Genomic DNA, 18,734 nt, shown 5'->3' with positions numbered 1-18,734 from the left:
GCCCTGGGTGTTCCTCTGCCCCCACCAGTCCCTCCCAGCCCACCTGCACACTTCATACGGTCCACCTCCTGTCTCTCTCTAACTCAACGAAAGCACACAATTTTGTCCAAAGTTGCTAGAAATTATAAATACCTCTGAAATCTTCTACCAGTGCCTACATTGCGACGTGTACCTTTATCTTAAGCCGTCCATCAGCATCCTCCAATTAACGTCTTCCCGGAAAGCCGGAGCCCACGGCAGTCACGACAAGGGATGGGCCGCCCTGTCACCTGGAGGTCTCTGCGTGTGGCCAACAGGGAAACTGCTGGACTTCCCAGAAAAAGTAAGAACTCGAGGGTTTTGAAGCATTTATTTGATTTCTCCACATGATCACAGCTATGGTTTTACATCAGTAGAGTCTGTTACTACTTACACACAGAACGCATAGGAAAACAAAAGCACTTCTTTCCTCCCCAAAGTTACATCGTGGGTGCCGGGCTTCCTGCGAGCGAGGTGGCCCTTGAGGTCTGAAGAGCCCGCATTCGAGACCTGGTTCTAAGTGTGTGAAACGACTCGAGGTGAATGACAGTGCCCCAGAGGAGATGGTCTCACACACGACCCTGGCATGACCGCAGGCGGGTCACACGGTGACGCCCCCCCACCCCCCCCCTCGCTGTGCCCATTCACCACCCTCACCTCACACCGATTCACTCTGCAACCCGCTTCCTGGATTATTGTTGTTGTATTGAAAATACTTACAAAAGGACTCGTTTTTCAGGCAGGAAGGGTGACGATATTTTACAACGGACCGTTAGATGCATGCTTACCTGTAGCGACATAGCTTCGTACGGTGCTGAGTCAACACCTAGGGTCATGTTTAACATCTGCTGTCTTTCCAGCTCATCTTAAAGAAAACCAAGAGGTTTCTGCTGCATGCAGGGCGAGATGGAAAAAATCACTCTACCCGGGATGACTGAGGATGTTTTTAAGCAAGATGTGCACATCGTATTAGGATGAACTTTATTTTTACATTGTTGTGCAATCCATTCATAAACTTTAAAAAAAAAAAACAAACAACATGATTTAATTGTTGTCCCAGAAAAGATTTCTGTGATGGTACCAACTGCTTTCTCTAAGGGTCACCTGCTGAAATAATCTGTGACTTGAACAAAATGCCCCGCGTGTATCTTGACAGTGAGAAAGGATGACACACATCCCGGTGGTGCCCAGCCTCCCACCTCCTGTGCCAGGGGGTGAACCACAGGTGCCCACAGCTGCGACCCTGGGATGGGCTGGGACCCCGAGAGAGCAGTCTCAAGAAAGCTACCTGGGCCACAAGCTTTTCAGGAGCATCTGCTTCCCAAACGAGTTTGGGGCAGCTTGGCTCCGGCCTCCTCCAGGGAACAGTGTACCTTTTGGGAACACTTATTCCACTACAAGTTTGGAAACGAAACACAAAGACTGATGAAACCTCACTGACCAGAACCCAATCCAGCAGAAAGTTGGAAACACGGGGAGAGACTCCCCCCACCTTCAGGGACCCAGCCCGGTGACAGCCTGGAGGTGAGGGTCCCGAATGGCCTGCAGAGAGAGGGCACCCTCCCCGCCGGCTCTACCCAGCTTGGCTCTGTTTCCATCAGTGACTGCCCTTCGGAAAGGGCGACCTGGGGTCAATCAGCCTGCCTGCATCTTTGCTGGAACAACCTGGAGTTTACAGTTAGATCCTACGATTGGTACAGAGGGTGAAGAAAAGCCGACATACTTAATATGTTATCACTTTACTTCAACTATTTGTCAACTGGAACACTGAGAGAGTTTGCAAATACACAGAACACAAAGTGTGGCCTCGTGCCCGACGCCAGAGGACATGCAGTACAATTCGACTGTTCCTTGTCATCACAACGCCCTTTACACCACAAGACAGAGAACGCCTCGGCAGCGGGACTCGGGAGGGAGACCAAGGAGCTTCGGGGTCCGCGGAACCGGGCAGCCTCCCGCCAGCCCGGCCTGGACCACATCAGACACGCCCGTGCTTTTCACTTCTCTCTTTCTGAGCAGATGAGAGAGAAGGATGACACGGATGGGAAGGTAAAGGCGGGCAGGTTAAAGTCACACTTCTTTCAAAAAAAAAAAAAAAAAAAAAAAGCTAAACTCTAGATTGCTGTACTTGCTCTCTATGGAGATTAACAAAGTGCTCGGTTTGCAGATTTGCTGGTTTGGTGACCTGGATGATGCGACAAAGGGGGCGGTGGGCGGGCAGAGCCCCGCGCCCGCGGAGTCCCGCGCCAGCTTCGCCCTTTCTGGAAGAGCTCCCTGCCCGGCAGGTGCCGGGGGCGATCCTCGGGTCCACGGCTTAGGAGCACAGCACTGGCGGCTGCAGTGGCTCGAAGGGCTGAAACTACAAAGTACGTCCCGTGGGTGACTCAGGCACAGAACCGGGCGCGTGCGGCGCCAGCCCCGGGGGAGCGGATGGTGTCACCACAACATGGAAGCGACAAGAGCACAGCGGAGAGTCGTGATGCCCCGGCAGCCGCCTGACCGTGAGGAGGCGGCGGGGCCGGGCACTCGTCGGCCGGGGTCAGATGGGCCACGGTGATGACACGGGGGTCGCGCTAGCACACGGCCACATGGAATCACGATGATCACGGCCACCACTCAGAAAACAAAACGGGAAACACACACACCGCCCTGGGCCACTAAACGCTAAGAGCAGCCTTCGGGTTCCGGGGCGTCCGCCTGCTGCGGTTGGAGACAGGATGAGGGAGCTATGGTGCTGGGGACACAGGATGAGTTGGTCGTTTTCATGTTGGAGATGAATACCTCTGCCGTGTATGGGGCCCCCCGCAGAGGGCTCTGAATGAGTGTGCATTAAATCAAATGCATACAAAAGAAACATGGATCATGGAAATTCACAGTTATTGCAGCCATTAAAGTGTCTAAGAATCTGTAACCAATGGTCCAAGGCAACCAGTTCTTAACTAGCTGTCTCGAGTTGCTACTGTAGAGTTTACTGCATTTTATCTATTTGCTTACCTGAAATAACAGAGCAGTTATAATACTGATTACTTATGATAGTCTTCTGTTAATAAAATAAGGATTTATACAAAGCAATATCGGACTTTTAAAACAGTTAGATGCTATGTTACTTGGCACAGTTAGTAATGATCGTGTAAAGATTTCCGCCAGTCCTAGGGGGGCTTCTCTTCTTTTTTATGAAAATACGGAAGAATATGAATTTTGTCCCTAGCATTTAAGTTTTTGGTCTACCCTCTCACACGTTTGTCTAAGGTACTGTCTTCCTATCAGGTAAGTGGAGCTCCTTGTAAAGTCTATATTGCTAATTTCGTGGACTGAAACGTTTGCCTTTCACACACAAATACTACCTATACAGTATATATATATATATATTTATATATTTATATATTTATATTATATAAAGTTTACTTACGTATTTTCATCAACCATATCAGGTCTACTTAATTTTTGCCCATTGTCAATAAAAGAGCAATAATGCAGCAAGTTTTGGGTTTTTTGTTTGGTTCTGTCTCTGGTTTTTTGTGTCGTCTCTTCTTTTCCTAGGCTGGGTTCTCATCTGCGTGTACAGTGAGGGAGCAGAGAGCTGAGGGCTACAGGTGGGGGGTCAGGGCGGGGAGCTCGACATCTGCTTGGCCGGCGGCACCGTTTCAGGGCTGATGGTGGCCGAGGCCCACCTCCCGGGCTGAGGTGGATGGAGCCTGGGGCGCCACCGCTAAATGAAACTGGGGGGGGGGTTTGTTCCCTGTGACACAAGCCCCGGGGCTTGGGGGGCTCCATCCGAGCCGGGAGCAAACGGGGAGGTGGAAACAGAAAGTGCCCTGGGTCTGGTCTGGGGCTGCCGCCCCTGGGCGCGCCTGTGTGGTGTGCACTTGCTCTGGGGGGGCCCGGGACCCCCGCCCAGGCTGTCTACACAATTGTGCTGATGCCGCTGGGTTTGGCCTTGCTGCTGGGGAGGGGCGGCGGGGCAGGGGGCTGCCCGTGGTGGTGCACGGCGTGGCCCACGTGGCCCGGGTGGCCGGCGTGGGCCGAGGGCAGCGGCGGGTGGCTGTGGGCATGGGCCCCGTAGGCGGGCTGCCCCCCATGGGGGCCGTGGTGGTACTGGTGTGTGTGCTGGATGTGCTGGGGCGGGTGGTAGTGGTGGTGGTGATGGTAGGGGGGCGGGTTCTGTTGGAGGGGGCAGTACTGGCCGTGGTGCCCGTGCACTGGGGCCTGCAAGGGGCCCTCCGCGGGCCCCTGGGGGTGGCCGGGCGAGGGATGAGGCGCGTGGGGGGGTGGCTGGGGAGGGGCTGGGGGCAAGTGGGCCTGGGGAGGGGGCTTCCCTCTCTTACTCCCAAATAAGGAGCCCAGGAGGGAGGAGGAGTTGGGCATGGCCTGGTGTGGGCGAGATGGACAGTCTCGTGTTGATGTAGCTCTCCGGCGCATGTGAGGACTGCTAATGATGGACCCCTAAAAAGGAAATTCATAGAAACCAAAATTAAAAGAGCTTAGAGCACTTACGTCAGAATGATTCTTAAGAAATGTCAAAAAAAAGTTCACCCACTGACTGCTAAGCCTTAGTTCAACTCGCTAGCCGCAGAGGCCGGGCCGTGTAAGGCTGGACTCAGGCGCCACCTCCGGACACTACCGTGCAGGTCGGCTGGAGGGGCCGGGAGGGGGCCTTTGGGAAGAAAGGTCGGTTGGGAGGGGGACGCAGCAGCGGCGGGTCAAGGTTGACCTCTGCTCTTGGCCTGATGAGCACCTCGTTGCCGGAGGCGGCCGGAGCTTCCAGATCAGAACCGTGTGTCTGCGGGTGTGTGTAAGCGGCGTGTGCTGGGTAGGGCGGGGCGAGCGGGCGGGCCGCGTGCAGGGGAAGGGCCGGTCCTGCCCTAAGCTCTCCTGGGTCCTCTCAACGTCCGAGGGCGTGTGCTCTGCCTGTGCCGGTCCCCAGGTTTCTGGGGAGGTGGCGAGGGGGACAAGAGGGGCTGGGGAAGCCCCGTCCTGGGGGTGGGCACCGCCTAGGCATTTCACTGCGGCTACTACTGCAAACCAAACACGGGAAAAGAAGGAAACAGAAAGGTCTGCAAGCTGAGGTTAGATGTGAACAGGAATATCGAGATGGCTGGAGGATGAATGAAATCTCATGAAATCCACACTGAATTCCTCTTGCTCTCATGGCTCTCCTCCCCGGAGCTAGCTGAGCAATTCCGTGGTGCCCTGACTGCAGACACACAGCAATCGAACCTCCAGGAGGGAAGCGATGGGGATGGCGGAGCATGGAAGTCCCGAGGTGGCAGAACCCGCCAGCGCGGGGCGGGGGAGGGCGCCCGGCGGCCGCCGCCTCCGGCCCGGGATGAGCGGGAAGCCGGGAAGTGAACCATGCTGGGACCGCGGGGATGGGTTAGGCGGAGACTAAACCACAACACCCAGACCCACCCCCTCCGCTGCAGCCCAGACAAGCGGTGAGGGGCACGGGAACGCCCGGCGGGCGGCATGCACGGACGAGGCAGGCGGGGGGTCTGAGCCTCTGTGCAGAAGGGGAGGAGGAGCGAAACAGAGAGACACCAGGAGGCGACACACGACAGCCAGCTGGACGGGGGCTTCCGACTTACTTCCACATTGCTCTCTAGCGATCCCGCACTGCTGCGACGCCCTCGCTTCCCTGCCCAGAACATGCAATACCACAGGTTAGACGCGACACGGGGCCGGGCGCTGCCGCCGGATGGCCCGGGGGAGCCGGTGGCAGGGCAGTAATGAGTTAACAAGACAATGGGGTTCTTAAAAAGCAAAAAAAAAAAAAAAAAAAAAAAAAATCTTTTTCAACCAGCCCAACTTTAACCCCCTCTCCTGGACCGGGAGCCCGGGGGGAGGGGCCTCTGGGGGGCTGGGGTGGGCGCACAGGCCCGGCTGCCCCCGAGCTCCAGGGGGCCTCAGCTGCCTGCCAGCGGGGACGGGCAAGGGCAGCTCCTCCCACAGCTAAGACGAGCCAAGCGTGGTCCTGCCTGGCCTGACCTGCGGTGGATTTCACATACGTGTGTATGGCGCACGCACACGCACACACATCTGCCTCCCCGGCTGCTGGTAGGCCTGACGGTGAGGAGACTAAACTCCACGTCCTCTTTCTCCTGGTGGAGCAGGGGGCCCGCACCCTGGGCCCGTGTTTGGTTTGTGCAGTGTCTGGCCAGGGACAGGGACGCTGGGACCTCCTCCCAGCCCAGGGCCTGGAGTCCTCTGTGGGCACGGCCCGCTGGGACGCCACACGCGTTCCCCAGTCGTGAGCCCTCGCTGCCAACGCCTCTGCGTCCCCTGCACGTGGCACGTAGCAGGCACGCAACCTGTGTTGGCTGTGCCAGAGGAGACTGAGCCTGCCTCTTGGTTCTGGATGTCCAGCGCCTGCCCTGGCCCCGGCCGGTCCCGGTCCCCCGGGTGACTTCTCCAGGCATGTCTGCAGGACACCGAGGCTGAGGCAGAGAAGGGGCTCCAAGACGGCTTCCAGCTTCCACCTGTGCCGGCCTGGCAAGCCCCACGGGGCGGGACAGGTGTCCCTCTGTCCCCACCAGCAGGAGACGGAAGCTCTGGCCGACGGACTGACTGGCTCAATCCCCCCAGTGAGCACGTTCACGCTGCGTCCGCCCGTCCCCCTGAGGCGGGAAATCTTGGCCACGCTGCCTTCTGAGCTGGACCCGGGCCGGACCCAAGAGCCTGGAGGATGGAAGGCGCTGCCTCGTGCCGCCCTGTGGCCCACACCCCGACCCACGCTGGGTGGAGAGGGTGTGTCTGGACCCTTCGGGCCTCATGGTGGCAGCTGCGCGGGCCTGGGCTCACAACGGCAGGCTCAGGCGAGCTCCGGTGCCCTTGCCTTGCCTGCTGACCCCCAAACCTGAGTTCCAGCTGGGAGCCTGGGGTCCACCGAAGGCCGTGCTGGACCCTGGCCTCAGAGCCCACTCAGAACTGCGCTGCACAGCGGATGAGGTTGCTGAATACCATGGACCACCAGGCGGGGACTGGCCCTCGTTCCCAGCTGAAAATGACCTTTCCCTTCCTCATCTTTCCGCCAGTGTGAGAAGAGTGGTGACCTTTCCTTCCTGCCTTCTGTCCCAACAGATGGTCCAGGGACATGGAACAGAATTAGAGCCCAGCCTCCAGGAGGGGGGCTCTGCAGCTGGAGGGGTGACCCTACCTGGCACGCCGTCCACTCTTTGCCTCAGTTTCCACATCTGTCCACTAGGCATGGCCCCCGCTCCCTGGGCTGGCTATGCTCAGACCTCTGCTGTCCTTGGAGCGTCTCAATCTGCTCTCTAGCCCCTCTAAGGCTGGGGACACTCCTCTAAGGGCCAGGGACAGAGAGGGAAGACAGAGGCCCCGCCGGGCCAGCAGCACCCTCCAGCTGGCCTGCTTCTCCCAACAGGACTGGGCCAGGCCCGGGGCTGGGGACTGCGGCTTCATACGCTGCCCCCGCTGGAGCTGAACAGCCCCTCTCCTGCCCACCGTGGGCCAAGACTCAGGGGAGCTCTAACTTGGATGTCTTGGAGTGATTCTGAGTTTCTCAGACTTCACCTTTTCAACTTCTCAAGTCAGCAGGAGATACGGGATGTCCCCGCAGGAGTCCTGCACTCCAGTCCCGGGCACACCCGCGGACACCTGCCCACGGCAGACGCACGTGTGGGCGTCTGCACACGTGCACACCACCTACTGACAAAGGAGGAGCCAGGACAGCTGCTCCCACTCACGTATCCCCACCACTCTTTCCTTGCCTGCCCTGTTTTGGGGTCCACCGCAACCATCTCCGGATCCTGCACAAGCCTCAGGTGAGCCCTGCCCCAGCCGGCGCCTCTCGAGGGCCAGAGCAGGCCCTGCCAGCCCGGCCACAGACAGCTTGGGAGCCGCATCCAGCCGGGGCGCCCGGCGAGGCTCTTCCCAGCCTTCCTGGCTTCTTGGCGTTGGGACAGCAGGCAGACACGGCTCTGCCCGAGGTCTCGCGCCGTGGCCCTAGCAACGCTGAGGGTGACAAGAGCCAGCACACGGGCCAGGCCCCACCCCCAGTGCTCTGTGGGTACTGACTCTCACAGATCCTGGAGGGCAGCGCTAGGCCCACCTGCATCTGGGGAACGCAAGCCCAGAGGTGTAACTCGACCAGGGCCCGGAGCCAAAGACCCCGGAATCGGCGTGCTGCGCGGCCCTCTGATGGGCTCTGCTTGGGAGGCCGCCCCGAGTGTGGCCCCCACCCCAGGAGAGGTAGCCGCTGGCCCACTGGCCGCTACACGTGTGGAGTGCCCATCGTGGGACAGCAGGGACTGCTCTGCAAACTGGCCGCCAGGAGCCACCAGCTCTTCCCCAACAGGTGCAGGACATGGCAGGCTTCCAGCTGCGCCCCGGGTAACGACGGCAGACCCCGCGGGCCCGGGAGATGTCCTCTCCGTGGGGACCGGTGCTGGGCAGCTCGGCTGGCGAGGGGCTGGGGGCCTCGGGGTCCGTGGACGGTGTCCACTGTGCCTTGACTGATCTGCGGCAGGAGCTAAGGCCCGGTCACACCCGTGTCGGAGGTCCCTGTGGGTCCTTGATCTCAGGCTGGCAGGGCTCTGGTGCCACTGAAACGAGCAGGGGGCCCAGCTGAAGGAGGACCACGCGGAGACACGGGACGAGGCCTCGCAGCTCAGCGGGGAGCCGGGCTGGGGGCCAGGCCCGTCCCCCTGCCTCTTGGAAAGTCTGCCGCCTGGTTCCTCCTGGGCCATCAAACCACGACTGCCTCCCAGGTCCCCGAGGTTCGCGCCGGGCCGAGGGCACATCCCCAGGTGCTGCCTCCTGGATGGACGTGTGGTCGCAGGCCTGGGGCAGCTGCTCTGGGAACGATGACAAGCCGGCTGCTGGGCGTCACTGTCCCGAGGGGAGAGGCCTCACCTCTTCCCGACAAGCCCATCTCGGCCGGGGCACGGCGGGTGCGGGAGAGCTTCGCCCTGACCTAGTCCAGCACATAGGGGCACGTCTCCGGCGTCTTCCGGCAGGCAGCTGGCGCCGGCCCGTCTTCCTCTGGAGGTCGCAGGGGGCCTGTCCCAGTCTGGGGCTTTGGCGGTCACCAGGACTCAAACACCCACCTTACCGCCCCTCTCACCTTCGGTGCAGGGGGCGCTTTCCCGGGGCTTCTCTTCGCGGTGGTTTAGGACCCGAGAGGACTCGCTCCCTGGAGTCCTTCTCGGCTCAGAATCCCCAAACAAAAATGGCAACGGTAACGATAAACAGAAATCAGCCAGACCTCGGAGCTCCGCCCTTCTCATGGCCATGCACCCGGGCACGCGGCTCTGTCTGGCCCCCAAGCAGAGAGTGGAGAGCTGAGGCCCTGATCACCGGGAGCTGGAGGGGCCGTAGCCGGCTGCGCTGAGGCCACTACTACCCGAGGGGGCTGGACAGGACCCAGAGAGGCCAGAACCTGCCCCACTGCACAAACTCAAACATGGGCCCTGGGCCCCAGCCTGCAGAGGCCCCGAGCAGTCTGGTTACGATTAGCTGGGTGTTAACAAGCCACGGGGAAAACCAGCGGTTCTCAACCACGGCAATTCTGCCAACCAGGGGTGGTACTTCTCCCCCAGAGGGCACCTGGCAATTTGGGGGGACATTACTGGTTGTCATGACTGGGGGGTGTTACTGGCGTCTGGTGGGCAGAGGCCAGGAGTGCTCTGGCACAAGATGTCAACAGAGCCGGGGTTGAGAAGCCCTGCTTGACTCTCACGCTGGCCATGCAATTCGGATTTTCACTGTGGAAAAAAAAAAAATGACGAGACAGAAACAAAGAAAAAAATCCAACTCAAAAAAAAAAAAGAAAAACATTTCTGGGAAATGAGTAAGCTGAAGGGAGGGATGGGGTCATCAGCAGGCTCTGTACGGGGGCCCAGCGCTGGTCAAGAGGTGATGCCTGAGGCCGGTGGGGTGGGCGAGGCCCTGGTGGGGAGGGGTCCGCTGGGCCCTGGAGAGGAGGAGGCTGGTCTCAGCCTGAGAGGGTCTTCGCCAGCAGAGCCGCGGTTACGTCAGGCTCCTGCGGCTGGGACAGCTGGGGCCTCGGGGTGGGAGCCTGGGGTCCTGGCACAGCCACGTGCCCCCGTGTCCAGCTCCCTCCGCTGCGCCGCAGCCCCTGAGCTCCCTCATGGGAGAAGCTGCCTGGCTGGCCACGCCTAGTGGGGGGCTGAAGAGCCGCTGGCGTGCATCGCCTCACCCCGTGGCTCCTCCGACCGACCGCGCTGGCAGGCAAAGCAGGCTGCAGCAGCGCTCACCTCCCCGCTCCCCGCCCCCTGCCCCAGCCGAGGTCAGGCAGGGCCGCCGGCAGAAGCTCCCTGCTCGCTGATGCCCCACGCACAGCCCCCGCCCCAGGAACCCTGGGCGGCTCGAGGGGTGCTGCTTGCTTGCACGCTAAGAGGCTGGCAGCGAATCAGACGCACACAGGAACAAAGAAACAACAACGACAATCACATTTCCGCCAGGGCTTTCCCCTGACGTCCCAGGGCCAGGCGTGGCCGCGTCTCTGGGCTGGACGGAGGCCCGGGTTTCCCAGGAAGGGAGACCTCTGTGCGGAAAGCAAGACCGGGGGCAGTGGGAGACGGGGTCCCAGACACAGTGTCAAGGACTTCACGCCATCTCATTCATCAGCATGAAGCACAGGGACGGGGCAGCACAGAGTACAGGGGACACACCCGTCAGCGGGGCCGACTCACTCTGCGTGAGAGCAAATTTCAGAAAACAAATAAAAGAATAAAATAAATAAGCAAGGGAGACCAGGGGTAACCTCCCGGCTGTCCTGCCTTTGATCATTCGGCCCCGTTTCCTTTGGCCTTTGGGGGACGCCGTCTCCGCCTGGCCACATGCTGCTGTGGTTTGGGGACGGCCACCCAAGTGAGCTCCGTCCGAGCCCCTCCACCGTCCGAGCCTCCAACACAGCCCCTTCCGGCCGACGCAAGCCCCGCCGGCCACGGGCGGCCGAGTCCCGCGTGCGCTGGGTAGGGGGCGGTCCTGGGCCCAGCTCTTACCCGCTTCTGAGAGGTCACGCAGGGAGCTGCTAAGGGCGCTGCGCTTGAGGCCCTCGCCGCTGGCGTAGCTGTCGTCCAGGCAGGCCCGGCTCAGGGTCCCGCCGCCCGGCTCCTTCTTGAGGCTGGAGCACTGGGACATGCTGGGCCGCACGACGCCCTTCTGCTTCTCGAGCTCCGCTGGAACAGAGGCCGAGGTGCCCAGTGAGGGGAGCGTGGCCCCCAGCCAAGGGTGGCTTGGGGAGGGCAAGGGGCTGGGCCCCCCCGGAGGGCAACGCAGAGGGCTCGGGGGGGCCTCTGCTCAGGGTGGCACCGGGCTGAGCCGCCACCTCCCCGGAAGGGGGCAAGTGAGGGGCAAGGCCGTCTGGGAAAGAGCAGAAGCGACGGCACCTGCGACCAAAGGGGCCGAAATGAGACCCCGGAAAGGAGGCTGGAGAGACCAGAGTGCCCAAGGTCTGCAGGAAGGTCAGTCACTTTCCTAGGAGGCGGATTTGTGCGGGTCTGGAGAGCAGTTAACCCGGCCTGGCTGTGGATGGAGGCCAGGGGTGGGGGCACCCATGTGCCTCCAGGAAGGAGGCTTAGAGCCAGGAGAAGCAGGGGTATCATCGGCTTTAACGAAAACCAGGGGATGGCCCCAGCCCTGACCCCTCCGGGTGGTCGGGCGCAGAAGACACAAATACCAACCACGCTCAAGTGCAAAGGGCTCAGGTCCAGGGCTCTGGACACGGGGTGACCAGGGTCCCGAGAGGTCCCCCCCACCCAGGGCACACGATGTAGTTCCCCGGGTAGGACAGGCCTGGGCCTTGGAAGCCCGGCTCCCACCACCCAGAGACCCCTGCCCACCCCTCCTTCCTCTGTGCCACCTCCCGTGACCTGGGCGGGCTGCCTGGTCACGTGGCCGTGGGAAGGCCAGAAGAGGCCGAGGGCATCTCACCTCTGGGCTCACAGAGTCCCTGCACCCTGGTCTCTCACCAGTGTCTCGGCCCCCAGATGGGAGGCAACACCTGCACCCAGCAGGCCCCCTGCTGGGCATCCGTGACTTACTCTCTATCCTGTGCTTTTCCATCTCCTGCACCTCCGCGATGGACTCCCGCAGGTCATCAGTGAATTTCTTCCGGTCTTGAGGATTGGGAGCGTTAAAGTTTATTAGCACTTTGATGTCTGCTCCGGGGACGGCGGATGTGAGCCGGATGCCGTTGGGGTAATCTGCAGAAGAGGAGGAGAGTGCGGGCCTCAGGGCGGGCTCTGCCACCTCCCTTCTGGCTGGCAAAGTACCAGCGGGTCTCCATTCAGCAGGGGCGTGGGAGCACGCCGAGGCCAGGCTCCCAGAGGACGCATCCCTCCAGGGAGCAAAGGCTTCACGGTACAGCCTGGACAGACCACCAGGCGGTCTCCGGCTCCTGACCTGGGTCTGTGTTGCTCTGTGTTCAAGTCGAGGGCGGATCCGACTGGTCCGAGGCAAAGCCAGGGCCCTCGTTCTTCCCCACCGGAAGGGCGTGGAGCCTGGACCCTTTAGGGTCAGGATCCTTGGTCACCCGGCCAGGCGCCGAGCCTGGGAGGAGGGGGAGGTGGTGTCCCCGCTGGGGGACAGTCTTATCCAGTCACTTCGGACTCTTCTGTCCTCTCCCGACTGGTCTCCAGGCCCCCAGCTCCCTTGGGGTACACTGTGGGCACCCCACACCCAACAGTCCTCTGCTCAGACCGGCCCGGTGCCTCCTCCGTGCTCTCGGGGTCTCTGGGGCTTTGGTGTCCCGGCAGCCTCTCTCCTCAGTGGGAATCAAGCATCCACCACTGAGTGTGTGAAGGTTCTTGGCCCAAACACCAATCCCACCGTGGTTCAGACCTGGGTCAGGGCTGGGACCTCAAACGCCTAGAGGCCTGAGCGTGTTTCCTAAATGCAGGAAGCGGGCAGGGTAAGACTGCGGCTGCAGAGTCTCAGGGGGGTGTGCAGCCCGCTACTGCCCGCCATCCGCCCAAACCTAGCTTTACAAGACGAGCCACGGATACCTGAATCTTATGGGAAGATGTTAGTATGAGCTCAACGAATTTAAAATAAAGTTCAAATGTAACATAACTGAGCTGCGACCGACCAGGGGCTGCCAGTTTGAGACCCCGGGTGCGAGGCATGTCCTACAGAAGGTCAGGGTCGGCTCTCGCTAGCACCGCGTCCAGGGCCGAGGGCTGAGCCCTGGGAACCTGAAAGTGGTCTGGGTGCGGCCTCTGCCTGAGGACTCGGTCTGCTCGGGCCGCTGCTGGGTGGTCACTACCACCGCCACCCCTTCCAAGAGGGGCCTGCCGGTCAGTGCGCGTGGCACCAGCCTCCCTGGTGCTGCCTGGGAGAAGCCAAGGCAAGGCCGCCTCCTGCCACGGGGTGCAGGCCACGTGTGGACGGGCCCCGGGACTCACTCACACTGGTTCTCGAAGAGTAGGACCTGCATGCCGTACAGGGAGAAGGACTGTCGGAAGCTGTACGTCACCGAGTTCTTCTTCTTCTGGAAGATCTTGGTGACCTGGGGGCAGCCAGAGACAGAGGCTGAGCCACTGGGCCCGAGCGGCCGGGAGCAGCCCTGGGCGCTCAGGATTCTAAGTGGGCCCACAGTTCGAGTTCTCCTGGGTGAGGACCCTCCTGCGGTTCCAAGGTCAGGAGCCCCCGGAGCGGCGGAGGGCCGATACAGGGAGGGACACTCACGCCCGCCATCCCCATGCACGGCCCAAAGGCACCGTGAAACCCTCTGAGAGATGAGCTCTACAGAGAAGGACACTGAGGCCAGAGGTCTGAAACGACCTGCTCGAGGTCAGGAACTCTTAAAGGACTTGAAGCCACACGTCTAGATTCCAGCCTCAGGAAGCCGAGGAGAGCAGCTGGTCCTCAATCAGGTGGGGAAAGGGGATAGGGTCTCGGGCAAGAAGGGGGCCTGCAGGAGGCAAGAGCTCCAAAGCGCAGGCCCCCTGCTCCCTTCGGGAACATCTTTATCTCCCTTGCTCACATCTGTGCTACCTGTTTTGGGGCAAGGGCTCAACTTCCCTTTGGGGAGCCCATCTCTGCCATGTTCAGCCCATTAGTCCTGGGGCTGAGACCCAGGCCAGCGAGACAGCGCCGCACCCGCCTGGCCCCAGGGGCAGGCTTGGGCAGCAGCGAGACCTCTGCTCGGAGTCTCGGGAAGAGGGTCCCCCGGCGGCCGAGGGGAGAGGAGTAGGCCTGGACCCGCGGAGGCTGACTTTCCCTTCCTGGATGAGCCCGCCTGAGGTGGGAGCCCAGGCGGCCGACACCGGGAGCAGCCGAGGCCACTCTCCCAAGCCGCTCCGGGGTCTGCACACCCAGCCCCTCCCCGTGGGGACCACGTACCACCAGGAGGTCATTGAACAGGAAGATTTCTCGCTGGTGCAGCCCCAGCTTCTGGGGCTTGTTTGGGTCTGGAACCTCGAAGAGCCGGCAGTAGCAGACCAGGCGCCGGTGCGGCAGCGAGAGCACCTGTGTGGAGGGGCGGCGTCAGCTCCACGCGCCCGCGGGGACGAGGGACTCCCCCACCCTGCCCTCGCTCGGGCCTCCGGAGGCCCCTGCTCCAGGGAGACCGCCCTCCGACTCCTCTCAGCACTGGGCTCGTGGAGGCTGCAGAGCCCGGGCTTCCCCGCCCCCAGGCCCTCCCTCCTGAAGGCTCTCAGCCCCGACAGCTGGGTCTGGGGGAGCCGTGCGGGGTCCCGAGCCGGCAGTCACCACCTCGAGGGGCTGGTCCCTGCCCTCTGCACACGCGGCCGTGGGCACACACGGCCCTGCGTGGGGCTGCTCTCCAGGCCCAAGCTCAGCAACCCGCAGGTGAGAGGGAGGGGACACGGGCCCAGCCTGGTGCCCTCAGGGGGCAGCGCTGTCCGCAGCAGAGTGTGAGCGAGAAAGGTGGGCAGGACGCAGGGCTGGGGAGGTGGGCGAGGGCAGGTCACGGGAGTGCCAGGGGTCTCGGGCCCTCTGCAGGGGCAGCTGACCCGGCTGCTGGGGGGGTAAAGAGCAGACCACATGACGGCCAGCAGGCATGCTACTGCCAGCCCCGGCAGCGAAAGGGACGTGGGAGGCACAGCGTGGGCTGGGTGGGGACGGGGAGGCCTCAACGCCACACCAAGGTCATCTGTTCAGGCACAGGGTCTCGGGGCCGAGGGAGAAGCGGCATCTCTGAGCTCAACCGGGCCCAGATGAGACAGGAGGGGACCAGCTGCTATGGGCCTGACAGCACAACCCTCCCGCATGCTCGCAGAGATCTGAGGCGGAGATAACTGTGAAAATCAAATTTCTTATGGCTCCGGAAATTAACTCATGCAGCCAGAACTGTGGGTCTGGGAGCCGCGAGCTGCGGGGGAGTGGGGATCACGGAAGGCGAAAGCCGAGGGGAACTCACACAGCCGAGTCCGTGGTGCAGGGATCCAATCTACAGGGGGGAGCAGTGAACAGACAACGAGAGATGTTAATGTTCCAAGTACACACCTGGGCCCTGACGGAGACCCCGGGGTGACGCCCCGCCCACAGCGCCTCCCAGGGCGCCCCCAGCGGGCTCTGACGGGGAGCCCAGGCCGCCAGGGAGCCACTGCACAGCCCCGGCCATTGGTTTATTAAGAGCCTCAGATTCTCGTCAAAGGGGACCCAGAGAGAAGGGTTGTTACTCCCTTAAAAAGCCCCAAACCTGACATAATTCACCAACCCCACCTGGAAGGGAACAGGTTCCAAAGGCACTGCGGCTACTGGCCGAAGCCAAGCCAGTGGGGCAGCCTGGGGTCGCGGGGTGGGTGGGTCTTGGGAACCCCGGGCCTCCCGCAGCGGCTCCCCCCGCGGTGGGGACGGAGACCACCTACCGGCTTCTTCCCCACGATGAGCTTCTCCACCTTCTGCACCTGCGACACGTGGTCCTCGTTGGTCTTCAGCTCCCGCTTGCGGATCCGCTCGTAGATCCCAATCAGCATCTCCCGGGGGATGTCCTCCCCGTCGTCCACGCCTGGTAGGGGACAGGGGCAGGGCTCACCCCAAGGCACCTGGTTCTCAGCCAAATCCGGACAGTGGTCCCCCTGCCAGCCCCCAGCTGAACCAAAGGCCTCCAGACCCCCAGCAGCTGCCCCTGCTCCGTCCACTACACGTGTTCTCGGAGCCCCCGCACCAGGGACCAGGCTGGCACTGCCCCCGGATGAGTGTGGAGGGGCCTGTGCCACCTTGCAGCCATGCCCAGGGGGCTCTGCACACACAGCCCTGCTTGATCCCGGCCACCACCCTGTGGGGCGGGCACCACGGTCCCCATTGCACCGACGGGCTGGCGGGGGCCTAGGGACGGGGCTGGGGTGCGGGGAGGCTGTGCGGATAGGGCTGCCCGGCCCACATCCTCACTTTGCCCCTTGTTGGCCTGAGTCGTGGTCTCTCTGAGCTACAAGTCCTCTCCTCAGTGACACAGGCCACCAAGAGCACGGTGACTTTACAGGGACCAGGGCAGCTCACGGGGCCACCCCCACCGCCCCGACACGAGAGCTCAGGGGGTCTGAGTGGCTGCTGTCCCAGTTCTGGGACTTGAACCCGGGTCACTCTGACAACAAGCGTGCGCCCTTTCTGCTGCACGGCCCCAAAAGTGCTGTCAGGAAGTCCCAGCCCTGCTCACGACAGAGACGCGAAGCTCCCCGGCCCTCAGTCTGCAGGCTGCTGGCGGTACGTGGGGCAGTGGGACGGCTCAAGCCCTCTGGTGGGCTGTCCGGCACCACCTGCCAGTCATAAATTCAAACACCCTCGGGCTCAGTGAGTGGATCTGGGGGATCTGTCCCGTGGGGCGTGACATTCAATGCGGCGCTGCTTCCAAACTGCAGAAAACGGGAGCTAACCCATCACAGGGGACTGGCTAAGCTGTCCGCATACGAGGACTCCTGGGACAGGGGTCGCTGCATGCCCGCAGGAAGGAGGAAGGCCACGGCAAGCCTTGGCAACAGCCCTTAGATTTACCGAACGCAAGAGTGAGGCGCCGAGTGGAAGAGGGTCAGACCAGCCATGCACGTTTGTACCGGCGCCCACGAGAAGCGAGAAGCGCTGGGTGGCACAGCAGGGACTCAAAGCCGATGACCTCCAGGGATGCGAAGGGCCCTGCTGTGCACCTTTTACACTTTCTGGCTTTTTTCTAATTGGCTGTTTTTTCAGAGCAGTTTTAAGGTCATAGCAAAATTCAGGGGAGAGCACAGAGAGCTCCCATATACCCCCAGCTCCCCGACAATCAGCGCCCCGACCAGAACGGTGCCTTCGTTACAGCTGAAGAGCCCACGCAGACACGTCCCGGTCACCAGAGCCCACGGCTCACACGAGGGTTTGCTTTTGCTGCTGTCCGCCCTACGGGTCTGGACAAATGGACGACGCCACGTGTCCGCCATCATGATACCATACGGAATTTTCCCTGCCCTAAAGACCCCTCTGTGCTTCTCCTTTCCATCCCTCCCCACCCACCACTGGCAACCACTGGTCTCCTGTCTCCACAGCTTTGCCTCCTGCAGAACGCGGCACAGCTGGAATCAGGGTGCAGGCTTTCAGACAGGCTGCTTTCACTTAGCGATGTTCCTTTAAGGTTCCCCCGTGTCTTTTCATGACTTGGTAGCTCATTTCTTTTCAGTGCTGAATAATATCCCACTGTCTGGATGGACCAAGGTTTATCCACTCATCTACGGAAGGACAGCTTGGTGGCGTCCTAGTTTTGGCGAATATGAATAGAGCTGCTATAAACATCCGTGTGCAGGTTTCTGTGTGGACATAAGTTTTCAGCTCATCTGGGTAAATTCCAAGGAGGGCAACTGCTGGGTCACGTTACTTTCTGGGTTTTGAACTATGTGAGGATAAGACCCATTCAAAATATACATTTAAAAAATCTGAAGGCAAATATCAATAAAAGCAAAATATCGCTTGCCTGGCTTCCAGGTTCCTCCCCTGACTATCTCTGTATTCCCAGAGCCCCCCCCTGCGGCTGGACCCCCTGGGCACACTGAGCGATTCCAGAGAAAATGTGTGTCCACTGCACGTTGGGGCAGGGGGGCACTCTCTAAAAAGAACAAGCTGGGACATGTGCTCAGCGCAGAGCGCCGACCTGGCTTTGGGAGGCCAGCATCCTGCCTCCTCTGACACACACTTGCTGTGTGACCTCGGGCAAGCCCCCTCCCTCTCTGAACCTTCTGAAGCTCAAGGAAGATGGGGCAGAGAACGCTCGAGTCCCTGGCTTGAAGAAAAGAGGTGATTGGTGGGAACAGCCCAGGCTCGTGAGAAAGAATCAGTGGCTTCCTCTCCTGGTTCTGGGGTGTTCAGCCCCTGCCCTGGGAACTGGGGTGACAAAGCCCCCCCTCCCCCAGACTGCCGGGATGGCGGATGCGCACGAGCCATGAAGCCGCGGATATGAGGGTGGCCGACCGGCAGGTATGTGACCCAGCAGCCCCGTCTTCCCCCGAGCCTCTCTCCACGGGCCTCGTTTCTGTCTCATTTCTCACACAGGAGAGGCCCCGGTTACATGGCTGAGCTGCTAAACCAGAGACAAAAATCAGAGTCCCTCAAGCTCCCCGGGGTCGCCAACAGCACGCAGCTCACGGCCAGCTTCCCCGGCAGCTACAGAGCAGCCGCCTGCATCCGGGGCCATGGGGACGCCGTGAAGACCAGACCAGACCAGGCCCAGAGAGGAGAGGGGCTTGAGGTGACGGAGAGGAGGGGAGGGGGTGCAGCCCCCCGGACCATCGGTGTCTGCTGACCGC

The 18,734-nt window shown here is 61.4% G+C and overlaps 1 protein-coding gene across 16 annotated transcripts in view; it reads right to left on the bottom strand.

Annotated features, from left to right (window-relative positions):
• Positions 1-330: 330 nt before the first annotated feature.
• Positions 331-18,734, bottom strand: part of IQSEC1 (IQ motif and Sec7 domain ArfGEF 1) — a 330,464-nt gene continuing 312,060 nt past the window's right edge. For 9 of the 16 annotated variants that reach the window (XM_082413916.1, XM_082413924.1, XM_082413928.1 and 6 more), the window contains 8 exons: positions 15,837-15,976; positions 15,386-15,415; positions 14,347-14,472; positions 13,411-13,510; positions 12,045-12,206; positions 11,004-11,180; positions 5,604-5,653; positions 2,237-4,461 (listed from right to left, as the gene is read on the bottom strand). In XM_082413916.1, the coding sequence (XP_082270042.1) occupies positions 3,922-4,461; positions 5,604-5,653; positions 11,004-11,180; positions 12,045-12,206; positions 13,411-13,510; positions 14,347-14,472; positions 15,386-15,415; positions 15,837-15,976 (1,325 nt within the window). In that variant the 3' untranslated portion in view covers positions 2,237-3,921. Of the gene's footprint in view, positions 535-806; positions 884-982; positions 4,462-5,603; positions 5,654-11,003; positions 11,181-12,044; positions 12,207-13,410; positions 13,511-14,346; positions 14,473-15,385; positions 15,416-15,836; positions 15,977-18,734 lie in introns of those variants that run through there. The other 7 variants (XM_082413917.1, XM_082413921.1, XM_082413922.1 and 4 more) reach the window with 5 other exon arrangements.

This window comes from Balaenoptera physalus (assembly GCF_965194825.1).
Source record: "Balaenoptera physalus genome assembly, chromosome: 11".
Taxonomy (NCBI): Eukaryota; Metazoa; Chordata; class Mammalia; order Artiodactyla; family Balaenopteridae; genus Balaenoptera; species Balaenoptera physalus.
Note: the sequence above shows the minus strand (reverse complement) of the source record. Positions and strands in the feature narration are given on the sequence as shown.